The 15380-nt window shown below is 41.3% G+C and overlaps 2 protein-coding genes across 2 annotated transcripts in view; both read left to right on the top strand.

Annotated features, from left to right (window-relative positions):
- The window catches only part of LOC134006179 (zinc finger protein 208-like), a 1001836-nt gene that overhangs the window by 780262 nt on the left and 206194 nt on the right, over nt 1-15380 (top strand). The window lies entirely within an intron of this gene.
- On the top strand, nt 9361-13832 carry LOC134006213 (endophilin-A1-like). Its single transcript, XM_062445304.1, has 8 exons — nt 9361-9426; nt 10563-10635; nt 10749-10892; nt 11512-11645; nt 11801-11959; nt 12875-12978; nt 13079-13209; nt 13636-13832. Exons 1-8 carry the CDS (start codon nt 9418-9420, stop codon nt 13830-13832), a joined length of 951 nt encoding a protein of 316 aa, XP_062301288.1. The 5' UTR covers nt 9361-9417.

Here is a 15380-nt window from a genome sequence, read left to right as displayed (position 1 = left end):
CAGTCACCTGTCTATAAAGAGGAGGCGGAGGTGAGAAACGGCATCAATTATGCATAGTCATGCCGGCCTCAAAATAACCAGAATTAACAATAATCACAATTTCATAATTCTTACCAATTCAACTAATAATTCAAACCATAATATTTTATGTTCGTATCTCATAATTAATTAGATAAACAATAATAGTAGACCAGAAAAAAAAATCAAATATTCATCGAAACATAAATCAAGCATTTGGCTCCAACATTCCGGCCCCTAATTGGCATGTAGGAACAAATGTCAATTATCTAAAACAAAACGGAGGAGCCAAAGTCCTTTTCTTTTTTACAATCAGTACAGTTTCAAAACTTTTTTTTTTTTTTTTTTAAAGTCCATTATGAAGTCTGTAGATCCTTGAAGACGATGTACATTGAGTATGTACGAGCAAAAAGTCCAAGGATGTGTGCATGTGTGTGTAAATGAATCATGGGGGGGCTGTGGGGGCGTGGGTGTGTATTTCAGACTCTCTATGGAGCCTCCAGGATAAGAACAAGTTTGGTGATAGGCCTGCAGAAGGTGCTGGTCTTGGTCCGAACTTGCACTTGTCTTACAAATCCCTTGGAATCCGGTAAGGTTTCTGTGACTTGGCCCATAAGCCAAGAGCTTCTTGGGGCTGTATCGTCAATGATTAGGACGATGTCTCCTTTGTTAAAGTTTTGCGTTTTCCTTGTCCATTTGTGTCTTTGTTGAAGTTCAGGCAAATATTCTTTTATCCATCTCTTCCAGAACATATCTGCCATGTACTGAACTTGACGCCATCTCCTCCTGCCGTAAGAATCATCTGGACTGAAAACTCCAGGCGGTATGGAGGGTTTTGTTTTGAGAAGTAGGAGATGGTTTGGTGTCAAGGGTTCCAAATCCATGGGGTCGTTGGATGCTTTAGTGATTGGTCTATCGTTAATGATAGCTTCTACCTCACAGAGTAAGGTGGCAAGTCCTTCGTCATCCAACGTTTGCTGGTGTAGGAGAGTGCTGAGAATTCGTCTTATAGTACGGATTTGTCTCTCCCAGACTCCTCCATGATGTGATCCTGCAGGTGGGTTAAACAGCCAAGAGATGCCTTTATTAAGAGCAGCAGTTTGAATCTGAGAGTTGTCCAGAGTTTGAACAGCTTCCCGCAGTTCACGTTCTGCTCTGACGAGGTTGGTCCCATTATCCGACCTCATGACTTTGACAGGGCCTCTTCTGGAGACAAATCTCCTGATTGCATTTATGCAGGAATCAGTATTGAGAGTATGTGCAATCTCTATGTGAACTGCCCTGATATTGAGACATGTGAATACAACTCCATATCGCTTGACAGTAGACCTTCCACGCTTTATGTTGAATGGACCAAAGAAGTCTACACCCACGTTGGTAAAAGGTGGTTCATCTGGAGTGACCCTTTCCTTAGGTAAGTCAGCCATGAATTGCTCACCTTTCACAGCACTCATCTTCTTGCAGAGGACGCATTTGGAGATGATTTTTCGTATGGCTGAGATAGCTCCTGGTATCCAGAATTTTTGTCTCAAACGTGATAGAGTATGACTTCTGCCACTATGTCCAATATTCTCATGGATGTGTCTGATAATGAGTTTTGTCACATGGTTGATTTTTGGCAAGATGACAGGGTGTTTGGATTCTGATGGCATAGCAGACTTGCTTAATCTACCACCGACTCTTATCAGTCCATCCTGCAGAATTGGTGACAGCTTATGGATATGGCTGCTTGTTTTCACTGCGTTTCCTTTCTTTAAAGCGGTCATCTCATCTGAAAAGCTTGTTTCCTGGCAGAACTGAATGATTGCAACTTCAGCTTCTTGCAGATCTTGCACAGAGAGAGCTTGTTTGTCCTGTTTGTCCTGTTTATTCCCAGGTAAATCCTTTTTCTTTGTAATTGCCAATTTTAGTGTAGCTTTGACACGAAGAATCCAGGCCACAGCTCTTTTAAGGCGGTGCCAGTCAGAATACCATGAGAGCATCCTATTGACGGTGTTTCCGCTCTCTTCCACAACAGCAACGTTTGATACAAGCACCTTAACCTCTGGATCCTCAGGAGTGAGGGTTAACTCTGAATCTGGTGTCTTAGGCCATTCAGATTCGGGTTGCTGAAGAAACTCTGGGCCGGAAATCCAGGTCATAGACTTTAAGAAGCTGGGTACAGAAACACCTCGTGAAGCACAGTCAGCAGAATTCAGGCTGCTGTTCACATACCTCCACTGAGAAACATTGGAAGCAGATCTAATAGTTGCGACTCGATTGGCGACAAAGGTGTTAAATCTAGAAGTCTCATTCCTTATGTATTTTAGCACTGATGTGCTGTCGGTCCAGAAGACTGATGGCACAAGAGGGACTTCAAGCTCTTCTTGTAACATCCGATCCATTCTTACTGCTACAGTAGCTGCTGTGAGCTCCATTCTTGGAATAGTTATAAGCTTTAGAGGAGCCACTCTAGCTTTGCCAATAAGAAAAGCACAGTGAACTTGCTGATACTTATTTGACATCCTCAAGTAGGAGACGGTGCCATAGCCACTCTCACTCGCATCAGCAAAATGATGAAGCTGTGCTGAGTCAAGTTGTCCTAAACCATCAGGTTTGAGGCATCTCCTAACCTTGTAGTCTTCCAGCAGGCTCAAATTTCTCAACCAGGTAGACCATTTTTGATGGAGACTTTCGGGAATTATCTCATCCCATCCAAGCTTCAAGCAGCAGAGATCCTGCAAGATCTGTTTAGCAGGAAGGATGACCGGAGCCAGCATTCCAAGCGGGTCATAAATGGAACTAACCATAGATAAGATCCCACGCCGGGTAAGTGGCTTGTCTTGGAGCTGGATTTTGAATTTAAAGGAGTCTGTCTCAATGCACCATTGCACACCTAGTGCTCTTTCGACAGGCAAGATGTCTTGGTCAAAATCCAGGTCTCTGACCTCCTTGGCTCGGTCCTCCTCGGCTATGGAGAGAATTAACGCTCTGCTATTGCTGATCCACTTGTTCAATCTAAAGCCTCCTCTGGCGCACAAAGCAATTAGGTTTTGAGCAAGGGTAAGTGCTTCATCCTCACTCTCTACAGACTTGAGACAATCGTCTACATAGAAGTTTCTGAGCACTGTAGAGATGGTTTCTGAGTTGAATTCTGCCAAGTTGTCTGTTGCACACTGCCGCAGAGCGAAGTTCGCACAACTTGGAGAAGATGTAGCTCCGAATATGTGTACAACCATTTTGTACTCCTCAAGCTCTTTGCTCCAATCTCCGTCTGGCCACCAGAGAAACCTTAGAAGGTCAGAGTCTTCCTCTGGGACTCTGACCTGATGAAACATCCCCTCTATATCAGCCATGAAGGCAACAGGTTTCTGACGAAGTCTAGTGAGCACACCAACAAGACTATTGGTCAAGTCAGGACCTTGTAGCAGATGGTCATTCAGACAGGTACCCTGATAGCTAGCACCACAATCGAATACCACCCTAAGCTTGTGTTTTTTTGGGTGGTACACTCCGTGGTGTGCTATGTACCAAATCTTCCTGCTCTGGCTTGTCTTAGCTTTCTCTTCCGGCGTTAATTTAACAGCAAAGCCTTTGTCCAGAATGTTAACCATGAACGTCTTGTACTCTTCACAGAACTTATTGTTCTTTACAAACTTCCTCTTCAAATTGAGTGTCCTTTGTTCGGCGACACAGCGATTGTTTGGAAATTCAGTGTCTCCTTTCCTCAATGGCAGTCCAATACTATAATGTCCATTTACCAACTTGATGGACTTGGAGACGCTTTCCATGAACATTCTGTCCTCCTGTGACATTTCAAGGCGCTCTTCATGCCGACGCTCTGGGAAGTCTTGTTCGATTTGCTGCTGCAGCAATTCGTCTAGCTTGACAACAGAAATCCTATAGGCCATTACAATCTGTTTTCCAGCTTTTGAAACACTGGTCTTTCGAAAAGGACCATTTACAGTCCATCCCAATGCAGTTTTAACAGCATATGGTCCATTTTCCTTGCTGCTTATCACTTTCCATGGCTCCAATGCCTTTGGAACATTGCTGCCAATCAGCAGACCAATATCTGCATCAATTTGAGGGAGGTTAACCTCTTTCAGATATGGCCATTGTTCCAGATCCTTTTCTGTAGGAATATTTTCCTTTTTTACAGGGATTTCCTTCTGCATGTAAGTATCAGGGAGACCAATGTATTCATTGCTGTCTAAGCTACATATCTCCAGATCAGACGCTGTAGCTGTCTTGACAACTTGCTCTTTATTCATTGTGCGTAGCAGTATGTCAGTTGCCCTTCCAGTCAGTTGTAGCTGCCTGAGAAGTGCCTTGGTACAAAAGCAATCAGTGCTGCCTGGATCTAGGAAGGCATACGTTGTGATTGTTTTGTTATTTCTTTTGTTTTTCACTTTCACAGGGACGATAGCCAGGACGGATTCAGATTCACCGGCCCCAGTATCACTCGATCCATGTTCTTTATTCTTTATTTCCACCAGACCACTTGTGATAGACTTTTCTTTGTTGTCTTTGAAGGCTGTTAATGCTTCGCTATTGTTGATATGTAAAGTGGTGGGGTGCTTGAGTAAACACACTTGGCACGTAAGCCTTTGAGAACATCCTTTGCTCATGTGCCCTGCCTCTAGACATCCAAAGCACACCCCTTTCTTTTTCAGGAACTCCAGCTTTTCTTTGTGGGCTTTCTTATTAAGTTGATAGCAGGAGTCAAGTTTGTGAGATCCATTACAAAATAAACAAAGCTTGCCAGGTCTTTTAGTAGCAGATGGACCAAGGAGAACAGTGCCCCCTGCTGTGGGCCCTGTAACTGGTGTCACGCTGGTGACAAAACCACTCTTGCTCCTATTCTCCCTGCTAGATCTTGGCACTGGTTGCACAGAGGAGCTTCCTCTTGTGGTTGGGGTAATGTCCTTTAAACTGCCAAATACTGGGTGCGACAATACTTGAGCCTGATTATCCACAAACCGCACCAGGTCTGCAAATCTAGCTCTTCTTCCACCCTGATCTTGTAGCTCACAAGCTTTGAATCTCCATTTTTCTTTTAGCTTATAAGGAAGCTTTGAGGTAATGGCTTTCATGTTGGCTGGATGATCCAATTCCTCCAAATAGTCTACTGTATTCATAGCGTTGAGGCAGCTATTTAGAAATAGTGAGAAGCACCTTAAAGCTTCAGCATCTTCCACTTTTATAGCTGGCCAGCGAAATGCCCTATCCAGGTAGGCTGTTGCAACTGTGTAGTCATCTCCAAAGTGCTTTTTTAGCAGTCTTTTTGCCTCCACATATCCTCTGCCTGGTGGCATGTACTGGCAGCTGCGTACCAGCTCTTGTGCTTGGCCAGTTGTAAACTGCTCCAAAAAGTGAAGTCTGTCTTTGTGGTTGTCCGTTCGCTCCTCAATTCCATGCTCGAAAGCTCTCATGAAAAATTGGTATTCCAGTGGATCACCTCTGAAAACTGGTATAGTGAGCGAAGGTAACAATGACATATTTTGTTGTTTTACAAGAGCTTCTGTTATCTTGTTTTGTTTTTCCATGATTTCTGACAAATTGTTTATGCTATTGTTTTCTTGTCTAGGCACATTGTCAGGCATTTCAACTATGGCAGGTGTGTGCTGCTGCTGCTGCTGCTGCACACCAGATCTCCTGTGCGTTTGCATGTCTTGTCTTGGTAAGTACTGCATGTCAGGAGCTCTGCTAGGTTGTAAGGAGTATTCAATGCCAAGAGCTCTGACATGTGGTCCTTGTGTTGTTTTTGGTCTCACTACCTGTGGCTGCTGCACTTGTTCAGGTAAGTATTCATGAGCAAGTGGTGGTTGAACAGCTCCTTTTCTAAGATAAGAATTCATCCCATCAGATCCATCAGATGCTTCAGAGCCCTGTTTTGATCCCATGGTCTCCAGTACATTGATTTTTGCCATTGCTGCTGCAAGTTCTGTTTCCAGTTCCAGTTGTTCTTGCCTTTTTTTTAATTGTTCTTGTTGTGCCTCAAGGTCATGTTTTTTCGTCAGGGCCGCAACCCGCTCCATAATAGCAGCCTTTTCAGCTTCTGCCTTTATGCGAGCATATGATGTTGATGATGTGCTTGATGCACGAGACTTGGACTTGATCTTTGATTTTTGGGAATTTGAAACACTGTCACTAGGTCCGATGTCATCAGAGTTTACAACACTGGGTTGCTTGTCATCTCCAACAATGGAGGGTGAAATTATTTGATGTCCATTTTCAACACTTGTTTGTCTAATTTCACTCAACCATATTTGCACACCCTGTCCAAAAGCAGTACATTTGTCCATGTTTTGATTAAGCCACTGAGTTTGCTTTTCAAGTTCATTTTCAGGCAGAAAACTCTTCAGTGATTTCTGATATTCACATGCTTCCTCACAAAGCCTGTCCATTTCATCCAAGTGACCTCTTACTTCATTTGCATTTTCATTTGATTGCATGAGCTCTTTCATTGTTTCCATTAGTACTTTGGTTTGTTTGCATTTTGAGTTTCTTGCTTTTTGAGTGTTTGCCAAAAACAACTCCAAACCTTTTGCAGTGAATTTAATAACCCTTTTTTCCTTTTCAGGTTCCATCAAATGTTCATATTCCATTCCAGTTTGTGGCTCAACATCACCCTTTTGTGGCTGAGTATCAGAAAGACTCTTAACCATGACATCTTCATCCATTTTCCCTTTGTTCAAACGTCACAAGAAAACACATGAAATCCTCTTATTCCAGGTTTAATCATTAGTGATTTGTTTGATTACCACAAGTGTTTGTTTGAGTGCACACTCCATTTAAGTTGTAACATTATAACATTCAATGATGTATTGCCGGATCGTTCCCATTTTGAATGACGTCATGCTGCGTAGGCGTGTCCACACACTTCATTCATTCAATTTCCAGTTGACAGGTAGCGTAGTAAAAGCAGATAAACATTTGCTGATGCTCCGTGCACATAAACGTATTCCGCAATTGCAAATCGGAGATGAACCTTTATGTGTCCCGCTTGACTGCACTACAAGCTGCTGACGTTCCTCATGCAGTTGAGTTTTAGACGAATGTAAGCGCTATCTTTTCCAATAAAAGATGCTCTTGTCTCTCGGTTTTCATGCCTCCATGTCCGACGCGCTCCGTGCGTTGTTAAAGGGTTTTCCAGTTTCATGAAATCCAAACACTCTTCTCTGGTTCCATATATTTATTTTCAAAAAAAAACTTAAGTTGCTTACCGCAGCATGGAGTGACAGACAGGTCAACTTAATTCACTTCCTTCTTTTCCAATTGTTCAAACAAAAAACAAAAACAACACATAGCAGCGGTCTAAAACTGTATGGCTGCGTGCCTAAAACCGAGAGCTCCGCCGGCCCCACTAGCCAACACTAATATACCCAGGTGCTGCAGTCACCTGTCTATAAAGAGGAGGCGGAGGTGAGAAACGGCATCAATTATGCATAGTCATGCCGGCCTCAAAATAACCAGAATTAACAATAATCACAATTTCATAATTCTTACCAATTCAACTAATAATTCAAACCATAATATTTTATGTTCGTATCTCATAATTAATTAGATAAACAATAATAGTAGACCAGAAAAAAAATCAAATATTCATCGAAACATAAATCAAGCATTTGGCTCCAACAAATATTCAGGTGCATTCTCATGGATGCATTATAAGAGCCAGATACTGAAAATGGTGCCCATTCACTCATACATAGGGCATATGCCAAAAACAGTGTTTAGCTTCTGGGTTTGCTTCAGCGTTGTACGGCCCACTGAATATGCACAATAGCACTCATGTTGTACTTATGTCTGTCTACCCTTTCTAGTGTGTGTAGTTCTTGTGTCTTTCTATCACAGGGATTGCAGATGGAAAGTAGCCAATAGCTGTACTCTGGCGCAATGCATCTTTTCTCTTTGGTTCCTGACAAATAAACATTTAAAAAAGTGTTTTCTGTTCTTGGGCCATGCTTTTTGGGCCACAGAGGATTTGTTGCTGCAATACCACGAGTGGCCACTGGGAACAATTGGCTGTAAGGCTGAGCAGTGGAGCCCTATCCAGCTCTTATAATAAATACATCCCTGTGCATACTGCATACGTGTATGTGTGGGTGGTTGATGTGAGTCACGATTGTAGAATATCCCACCCATCTCCTCCTTCCTTCCTTTTTCTTTACTGCAACCCGAAGCGATTAGAAAGCAAGAGGTGTCACTCTGCAGCATTTCCTAGTATTACAGTGACAGACGGAGTAAAACAAAGATGGGTCCGAGGTTGTGTAGGAGGCGAGAGGAAAGGTTAATAACTCACAGACCCTCAGGGTAAATATAAAGAGGCTTTATTTGCACTACTGTCTCTTTCTGTTTGCATATAAATTAAACCAAAAGCGTATTGTGGTTGATCCATTTATTCTCTCTGGGGGTGAATTATAATGATTACTGTCTCATCAAGATCATGGAGGTCTGAAGTAAATCAGTTGGCAGGGTTTCAAGAAATGACACTTTTTAGTTATTGGCTGTATAGCAGCTTCTCCATCTCGTAATTTTATTAGTCTTTCACTCTTCTCAACATCTTTGGCATCTGAGTTTCTCTGGACCTCCGTTAGCTTGACAAAACAGATGTCTTAGTGCCAGATTCAATTTTATTACCTTTATTTGTTTCCAAATTTATCTTAGCTAGAGCCTGACTTAAGTCTTGAGATTCTTCGTCAAGTGCTGCAGTAGTTTTCTATATATTTTATATGCATGTATCTGTAGAAAGAGGCACAGTGATATCAGGGGAAATCTATATCTTTCACACTTTCATAATATATTCATTAATTCCTAAGCAATAATTAAAAACTGGAGACAAGTCAATGATACGGTTCATTGAGACGTCTAATAAGAGAGCAGACACTGTGAATACCGATTCTGACTGTGTGCTGTCTTTGTAAACTTTTACGTAATTATGAAAAAACATTCAAATATCAACTCAGCTCGTCTTCAGAGAGACACTTGAAAGATTTTTTTTATTGTAGAAGGTTGAAAAGGCTGTCAGAAAATTCAAACTCATTTAATGACATGAGAACAATACTACTGAGTCTTTGTCTTTGTTTCAGTGTTAACCACTTGTGATCAGTAGTCTTAATGTTTGGACGGTTCAACACCAAGTTAATGAAATGCCTCTTCTTCTTCTTTTGGTTTGATCTCTTGTTTAATAGACTTTCTCTTCCTTCAGCCGCGCTCTCCTTTGCTCTTCTGTCTATTTCATCTCACAGGAGGGATCACAGTTGTTCAGTGTTTCTTCTCTCTAGGTTTGTGGCAAAGTCTAACTTCCTCTCTCTTCATCTCTTTCTTTCTTTTTTGGGGGGTTTCCGGCTACAGAAAGTCAGTGAGAAGGTCGGAGGGGCAGAAGGAACCAAGTTAGACGATGACTTCAAAGAAATGGAAAAGGTAAATGTCTTTCTGTCTATTTGTCTACTGTAATTCTGTTGAAGAAAAATGTCATAATATCAGTATGCAGTTCAGTACATCTTACAGGAGACACTGGTGTTATTCTTTATTTTTGTTATTGTCAGCAAATCCCCTTAAGAGACTAAGACCAACACTGTGTTAGCCTGTTTGTTAATACTTTCTGACTTCTGTACTCTATGGCAATCAGCCCCAAGCCCACTGGCTCCTACTTAAGTCTTTAAAAACAGGTCACAAACATATTGTTTCATTCGTACAAAGGTTCAGTAACTTCTTAAATAAGCTGGGCATTGTTGTCTTTAGCAAACATCCCTAAAGTGGGAGGAAATTGTGTATTTGTTGGGGCCTATTTTCAGTGGTGGATGAGTCCACATTTGATGCTCTAGTGAGTACTGAAGGAAGGAACATGTCACCAATTGCAGCGATATGACTTGTTTACCTGTGTTTTTAATCGTTTAAGGACAATAACACACAGAGGAACAAGATATATTTGACTTTGAATACAAAAACAATCTAAATCTGTTTCATCTATCTGTTCATTTTGTTTTAATCTGAATTTAAAAGCTGAAGCAGGAACAGCTGCTGCAATGCTTATCTGTATTGTCCCTATTTAATAATAAATACAAATGAAATGGGTGAGTTCACATAATGCTGATTAAGCCTATCACAACCAGATAAATCTCTCTGTATTTCACAGTACAAAGAGTTTTAAATTGTTGTGTCGGACACAACCGGCTGTTTGGCCATTAATTGTGCGGCTCTTCTAGACTTCATCTGACTGAATGGAACACATTGTAATGAAACGAGTCATTCACAACAATTTATCCACTGTTTTACAGCTGCAACAGCAGGTTATGGCCAGTGGTATACTGGTAATCTGGGGACAAATCCCAGTGGGTCAGTTGGACCGTCAAAACATTTCATTTTTAACAGCCCCCTCTGTATGCCTGTCATTCGGGCTGTTGCACGCCTATGTTAGCCAATCACAGCTGAGCCGCCCTTTGACTGTCAAAAGTCAAAGTTGAGTAGCTTTAATTTACTGTATATTTAATCATAGTTGAGAAGTTCCTCCATTGCTCATTCCTCATATTTTGCCCGATGTGTGTTTTCCCCTGCAGAAGGTGGACATCACCAGCAGAGCAGTGCTGGACATCATGACCAAAACTACAGAATACCTACAACCTAATCCAGGTATAAAACACACACATGAATATTATCACCACTCTGAGATAAAACTGGCGCATACCTAAAAGATCTTAAATCACAACCCACTCCTAATCCAACTGATGCCTGCTGTCCTGAAGCATCCAGAGCCAAACTCAGTATGACCAACACCATGTCAAAGATCCGTGGGCAGGAGAAGGGACCTGGTTACCCGCAGGCTGAGTCTGTGCTGGGAGACGCCATGTTGAAGTTTGGACGGGATTTAGGGGAGGAGTCCTGCTTCGGTAAGTGAGAAAGTACACAAACTGTATTAATGGTGCTAAGATGGCTTCTGCAAAATGGAGTAGTTAAGCGAATGAAAAACTTCTGGGATGTAAAAATTGCCTCATTGATTGATTGACTTCAGTTGTCCAAGACACAAAATGTACCATTAGCTGAATGGTTCCAGCTTCTCAGATGTGAAGTTTGTTTTCCTTTTCAAACAATACCTGTAAAAGTTTAAACACATTTTCCAAACAAAATGCGTCCATACAGTAATGAGATATGGAATAAACATCATTGTCATTCACCAGAAGGCAGCTCATTGAACTCAAACCAGGTGTAACCAATGTAAAATTCTGTCTTCTAATAAAAACAATACTTTTACTCCCTTTTTTCTGACTTTTGAGTCACCAGAATTCAGTATACCACAAATCTACTAGAAAAGGGCAGTGGATGTTTTTTGGGGGAGCAGAAAGTACATCAACATACACTGAGCAAACCTGAATTATTAAAAGACCTATATTTATTAAACAACCTCCTTCCTTGCCAAGCTGTCGGTATCTAGTTTGTCCTCTTTTTTAGCTGTTCTGTCTTTCTCCCTCTTGCTTCTCTCTCTGTTTACTTTCCATCCTTTCCATGCAGGCCTGGCGCTGATAGATGCTGGCGAGGCAATGAGGGAGCTCGGAGAGGTGAAGGACGCTCTGGACATGGAGGTCAAACAGAACTTCATCGATCCGCTGCAGAACCTCCACGACAAAGACCTTAAAGAGATACAAGTAAGTGAAACACCTGGTATAGGCAACCTGATAACTGTATAACCCTGTAAAAAAAAGAAAAGAAAAAAAAAAAAAAAAGCATTCTCCATGAACCATAAACAGTCTCACAAATGATTTATATTTGATGATTTGATTTATTTTTCCTTTCACTGCAGCACCATTTGAAGAAGATGGAAGGCCGGCGTCTGGACTTTGACTACAAGAAGAAGCGTCACGGAAAAGTCCAGGATGATGAAATCAAACAGGCGCTGGAGAAGTTTGACGAGAGCAAAGAGATTGCAGAGCAGAGCATGTTTAACCTGCTGGAGAGTGATGTAAGTTCTGTCATCGCTGTTTCTAAAATGTGAATTGTGTGTGAATGTGAATTTTCTGGTTCCTTTAGTCCCTTATGACAATATCTTTGGGTTGTGTACTGTTGGTCAGGAAAAAACAAGACATTTCTGGCTGCATATTGGTCTTTGGGAGACAGCACTCATCATTTCTCACTATTTTCTGACAATTTTTGACCAAAGGATTAATCGATTAATTGAGAAAATAAACGTCAGATTAATCAATAATAAAAAATAATCCTTTGTTGCAGCTTTACTAAACAAGTTGTATGAAAGTATATATTTTGGAACAGTTGGGAATTTAGTGTATGTCAAATGAATACATGAAACAACAGAAATGTCATATTTACATCATGTATCCCACATGGTTTGCCACTGTTTGAGCTTTGACTGATGCTCTTTTAATGGCATCATCTCATTGTGTCCTCTTCTTCTGCAGTGGTTCAATGGCATCAATTGGAGAATTTGCACCACCAACTCTTTATCTCTTAATAATCATACAACAGAAATGGATAGAAACAAGCATTAAGTCAAATTTCTCTCTGACATTTTATTAGAGTTTGATGAGTGGCAAAAATGAAAATGTAAAGAAAAATAAATTGCCAAATAATCAGATTGTGTCCTGACCAAAACTACAGAAGCATATTTTTAAAGCACAATGGGTTACTTTTTTTTAATAACAAAAAAAAAAATCAACTATAATAAAATGTCTGTTGTTGATGTTGTCATGCCTCTGCTGTAGCTATAGTTACACATGGATATAGAATAGGATCCCAGTGTGTTCAAAACTGCAGTACAAAAACAAAGGGCAGCCATCCTGTGCCATGCTGTGCCAAGCCAGACCCAGGCCCAGCATGAGAACAGTGCAGACCTTGAAAAACACATGTATGTGTGTTGCAGATAGAGCAAGTGAGCCAGCTGGCAGCGTTGGTCCATGCTCAGTTGGAATACCACAGCCGCACTGCCGAAATCCTCCAACAGCTCACCAGAAAGATGGAGGAAAGGTATGGATCGATTTGCACATCTGTGATTGGAAATAAACCCATAACATCAGATAAAATGTGATTAGACAAACATTTATAACTGTGTCTGGCCTTTATATAGGATAAAAGAAGTGTCCGATAAACCAAGGAAGGAGTTCACTCCCAAACCCCGAATGACACTGGAGCTGCGGCCCCCCAGTGAGAGCCACAACGGGGGGATACATTCTGCCAAATCACCCGGAAGATCACCAGGTAGAGAGTTGGTGTAATGCTGGTGGATATCTTTGAGTTTTGGACTGTTGGACAAGCAATTTGAAAATGTATACTCCGGCTTAAGGAAATTCTGATGGGAATTTCCACAATGGTTTTCTGACATTTTATAGACCAAATTATTATTTGATTATTCAAGAAAATTATTTGTGGATAAATCCATAATAAAAAAATAATTGTTAGTTATAGCCCCCTTAATTTTCTGGATAAACTACAAAACTCAGTCTTAAATACATTTTTATTGAATAAAAATGTAGAACAGTGTGTAGCGAGACAATGGAGAAGATCCAGGAGTTATTGTGACTGAAAAGGCTAACAAGTTAGTGGTTCGCTCACTAGCTACAACAGTGGATAACCAAATGACTTTTTGTGGTATGACTGCCATTTTTTGTTTCTGTCCGTCCACAGCACCCATGGACCAGCCCTGTTGCCGAGCACTCTACGATTTTGAGCCAGAGAACGAAGGGGAACTGGGCTTCAAAGAGGGCGACATCATCACCCTGACCAATCAGATTGACGACAACTGGTATGAGGGTATGATCAACGGCCAGTCGGGCTTCTTTCCCATCAACTATGTGGATATCCTGGTGCCGCTCCCTCATTAGGTCCCGCCAATGACCTGACCCTTTTCCCCTGACCAATCCAGATGCCCTGAAAACAGTCCTGCATTTGCATAAACAACAAACCACGCCCTCCTTCTTCTTCTTCTTCTTCTGTGCTTCTGTGCGATTCTGCTTTCACAAAATGGACTGCATTGGCAAGGAGATGGTGTGGTTGAGACGAGGCAGGATGACTGTGATTAGAGGAGAGGAAGAAAGGGAGAGGGGGGATTCTGAGTTTGAGAGGGATTGAAAGAGACGAGGAAGATGAAGAGATGATCTGCTCAGCTGGACAGTGCTGGATACCAATGAGGCTTTGGAGACTTACAAATAAGGCACGATGTATATGTACGTGCATGTATATGTCTGTATGTGCGTTTCGACCTGTTCTTACTCTATTACGATCAAGCCAGCACAAATTCCTGCTTGTTGGTTAATCTGTTGTTACTGACAGCTTTTTTGTGATACTGTCTTCTTCCTCTCTTCTGTCTTTTCTTGCTGTCTTTCACAGAGTAATTCTGTCTTTTTCTACCTTGACTTGCCTTCGTGTGCTTTACTTCAACCCTAGATTTCTCAGCAACTGTCACAGTGTTCCCAACTTTCTTACTCTCTTCCTCCCCAAACCCCCCTTTGGCTAGAATGGCCTTTGCGCATGGCCCCATACTGTATACAGAACTCTAACTCATGATCCAGAGTTACAGTAGGTCATCAAACCTTTCTGGTTTTGTTGGAGTACATCTCTTTCTAGCACTTCTTGTGACAAACTCTGCCTTTCTCAAGAGTCTGCATAGAATCTCAGATAAATGGCTGTATGCATGAACCAGCCAAAGCAAACATTTCAGTGTTGCCAGTGAAATTCAGGTTTCAAGAGTGCATTGTTGGACTAAAGCTATACGTGCAATAAGTAGGTTTTTCCAGGATGAAGAAAAGGATACGCCTTCACTTATTTTGAAACCCATTAAACTTGTAATGGGAGTTTTAGCAGGTTTTAAAGGTTAAAGGGTCAGAAAACGTATCAACAAAACATGTTGGTTTAAGCAATAGAAAGGAAAACTTTTATGATTTACCCAACAGCAGTGATATGCTTACACAACCAGCACACACAGCAACCACGGTTGTATTGAACAAGTTGGGGAAGAGTATGCATAGAGGAAAAAAGCTTGTTTTTTTTAACAATTTTTCGTTACCCATTCATAGTGTTTTGTGTCAAGTAGTTGCTTGTTGATCCGTCTTATTTGTGGCTTTTGCATGTAGGACTGAGTGAACAGTGGTAGCCATTTTAAAATATTATATTATATTATATATGCTACTTTCAATTCGGTGCAGTACACTGCCTTGCAATGTTGTCACCACTGGGTGCTGATCTTTCCTACCGCTCTTGATTCCAACAGCTGCACTCAGTCAGTTCAGAATGTTCTAAAGTCTTTTGAGTGTCAACAGAAAACTATGAACATTCCGGAATGTTCTATCACATTCGGAACATTCCGGAACTCCCAACACATTGACTACATTTACGTGCACAAAATATTTGTTTTTGTCCACAGGCAGTGAACT

Source organism: Scomber scombrus, chromosome 23, assembly GCF_963691925.1.
Source record: "Scomber scombrus chromosome 23, fScoSco1.1, whole genome shotgun sequence".
NCBI classification, from domain to species: Eukaryota; Metazoa; Chordata; class Actinopteri; order Scombriformes; family Scombridae; genus Scomber; species Scomber scombrus.
Note: the sequence above shows the minus strand (reverse complement) of the source record. Positions and strands in the feature narration are given on the sequence as shown.

What these genes read in the sequence shown, in the direction of transcription:
- LOC134006213 (XM_062445304.1), top strand. An exon ending in ATACCTACAACCTAATCCAG is followed by an intron (nt 10,636 to 10,748) that starts GTATAAAACACA and finishes GCTGTCCTGAAG; the next exon opens with CATCCAGAGCCAAACTCAGT. An exon ending in AAGACCTTAAAGAGATACAA is followed by an intron (nt 11,646 to 11,800) that starts GTAAGTGAAACA and finishes CTTTCACTGCAG; the next exon opens with CACCATTTGAAGAAGATGGA.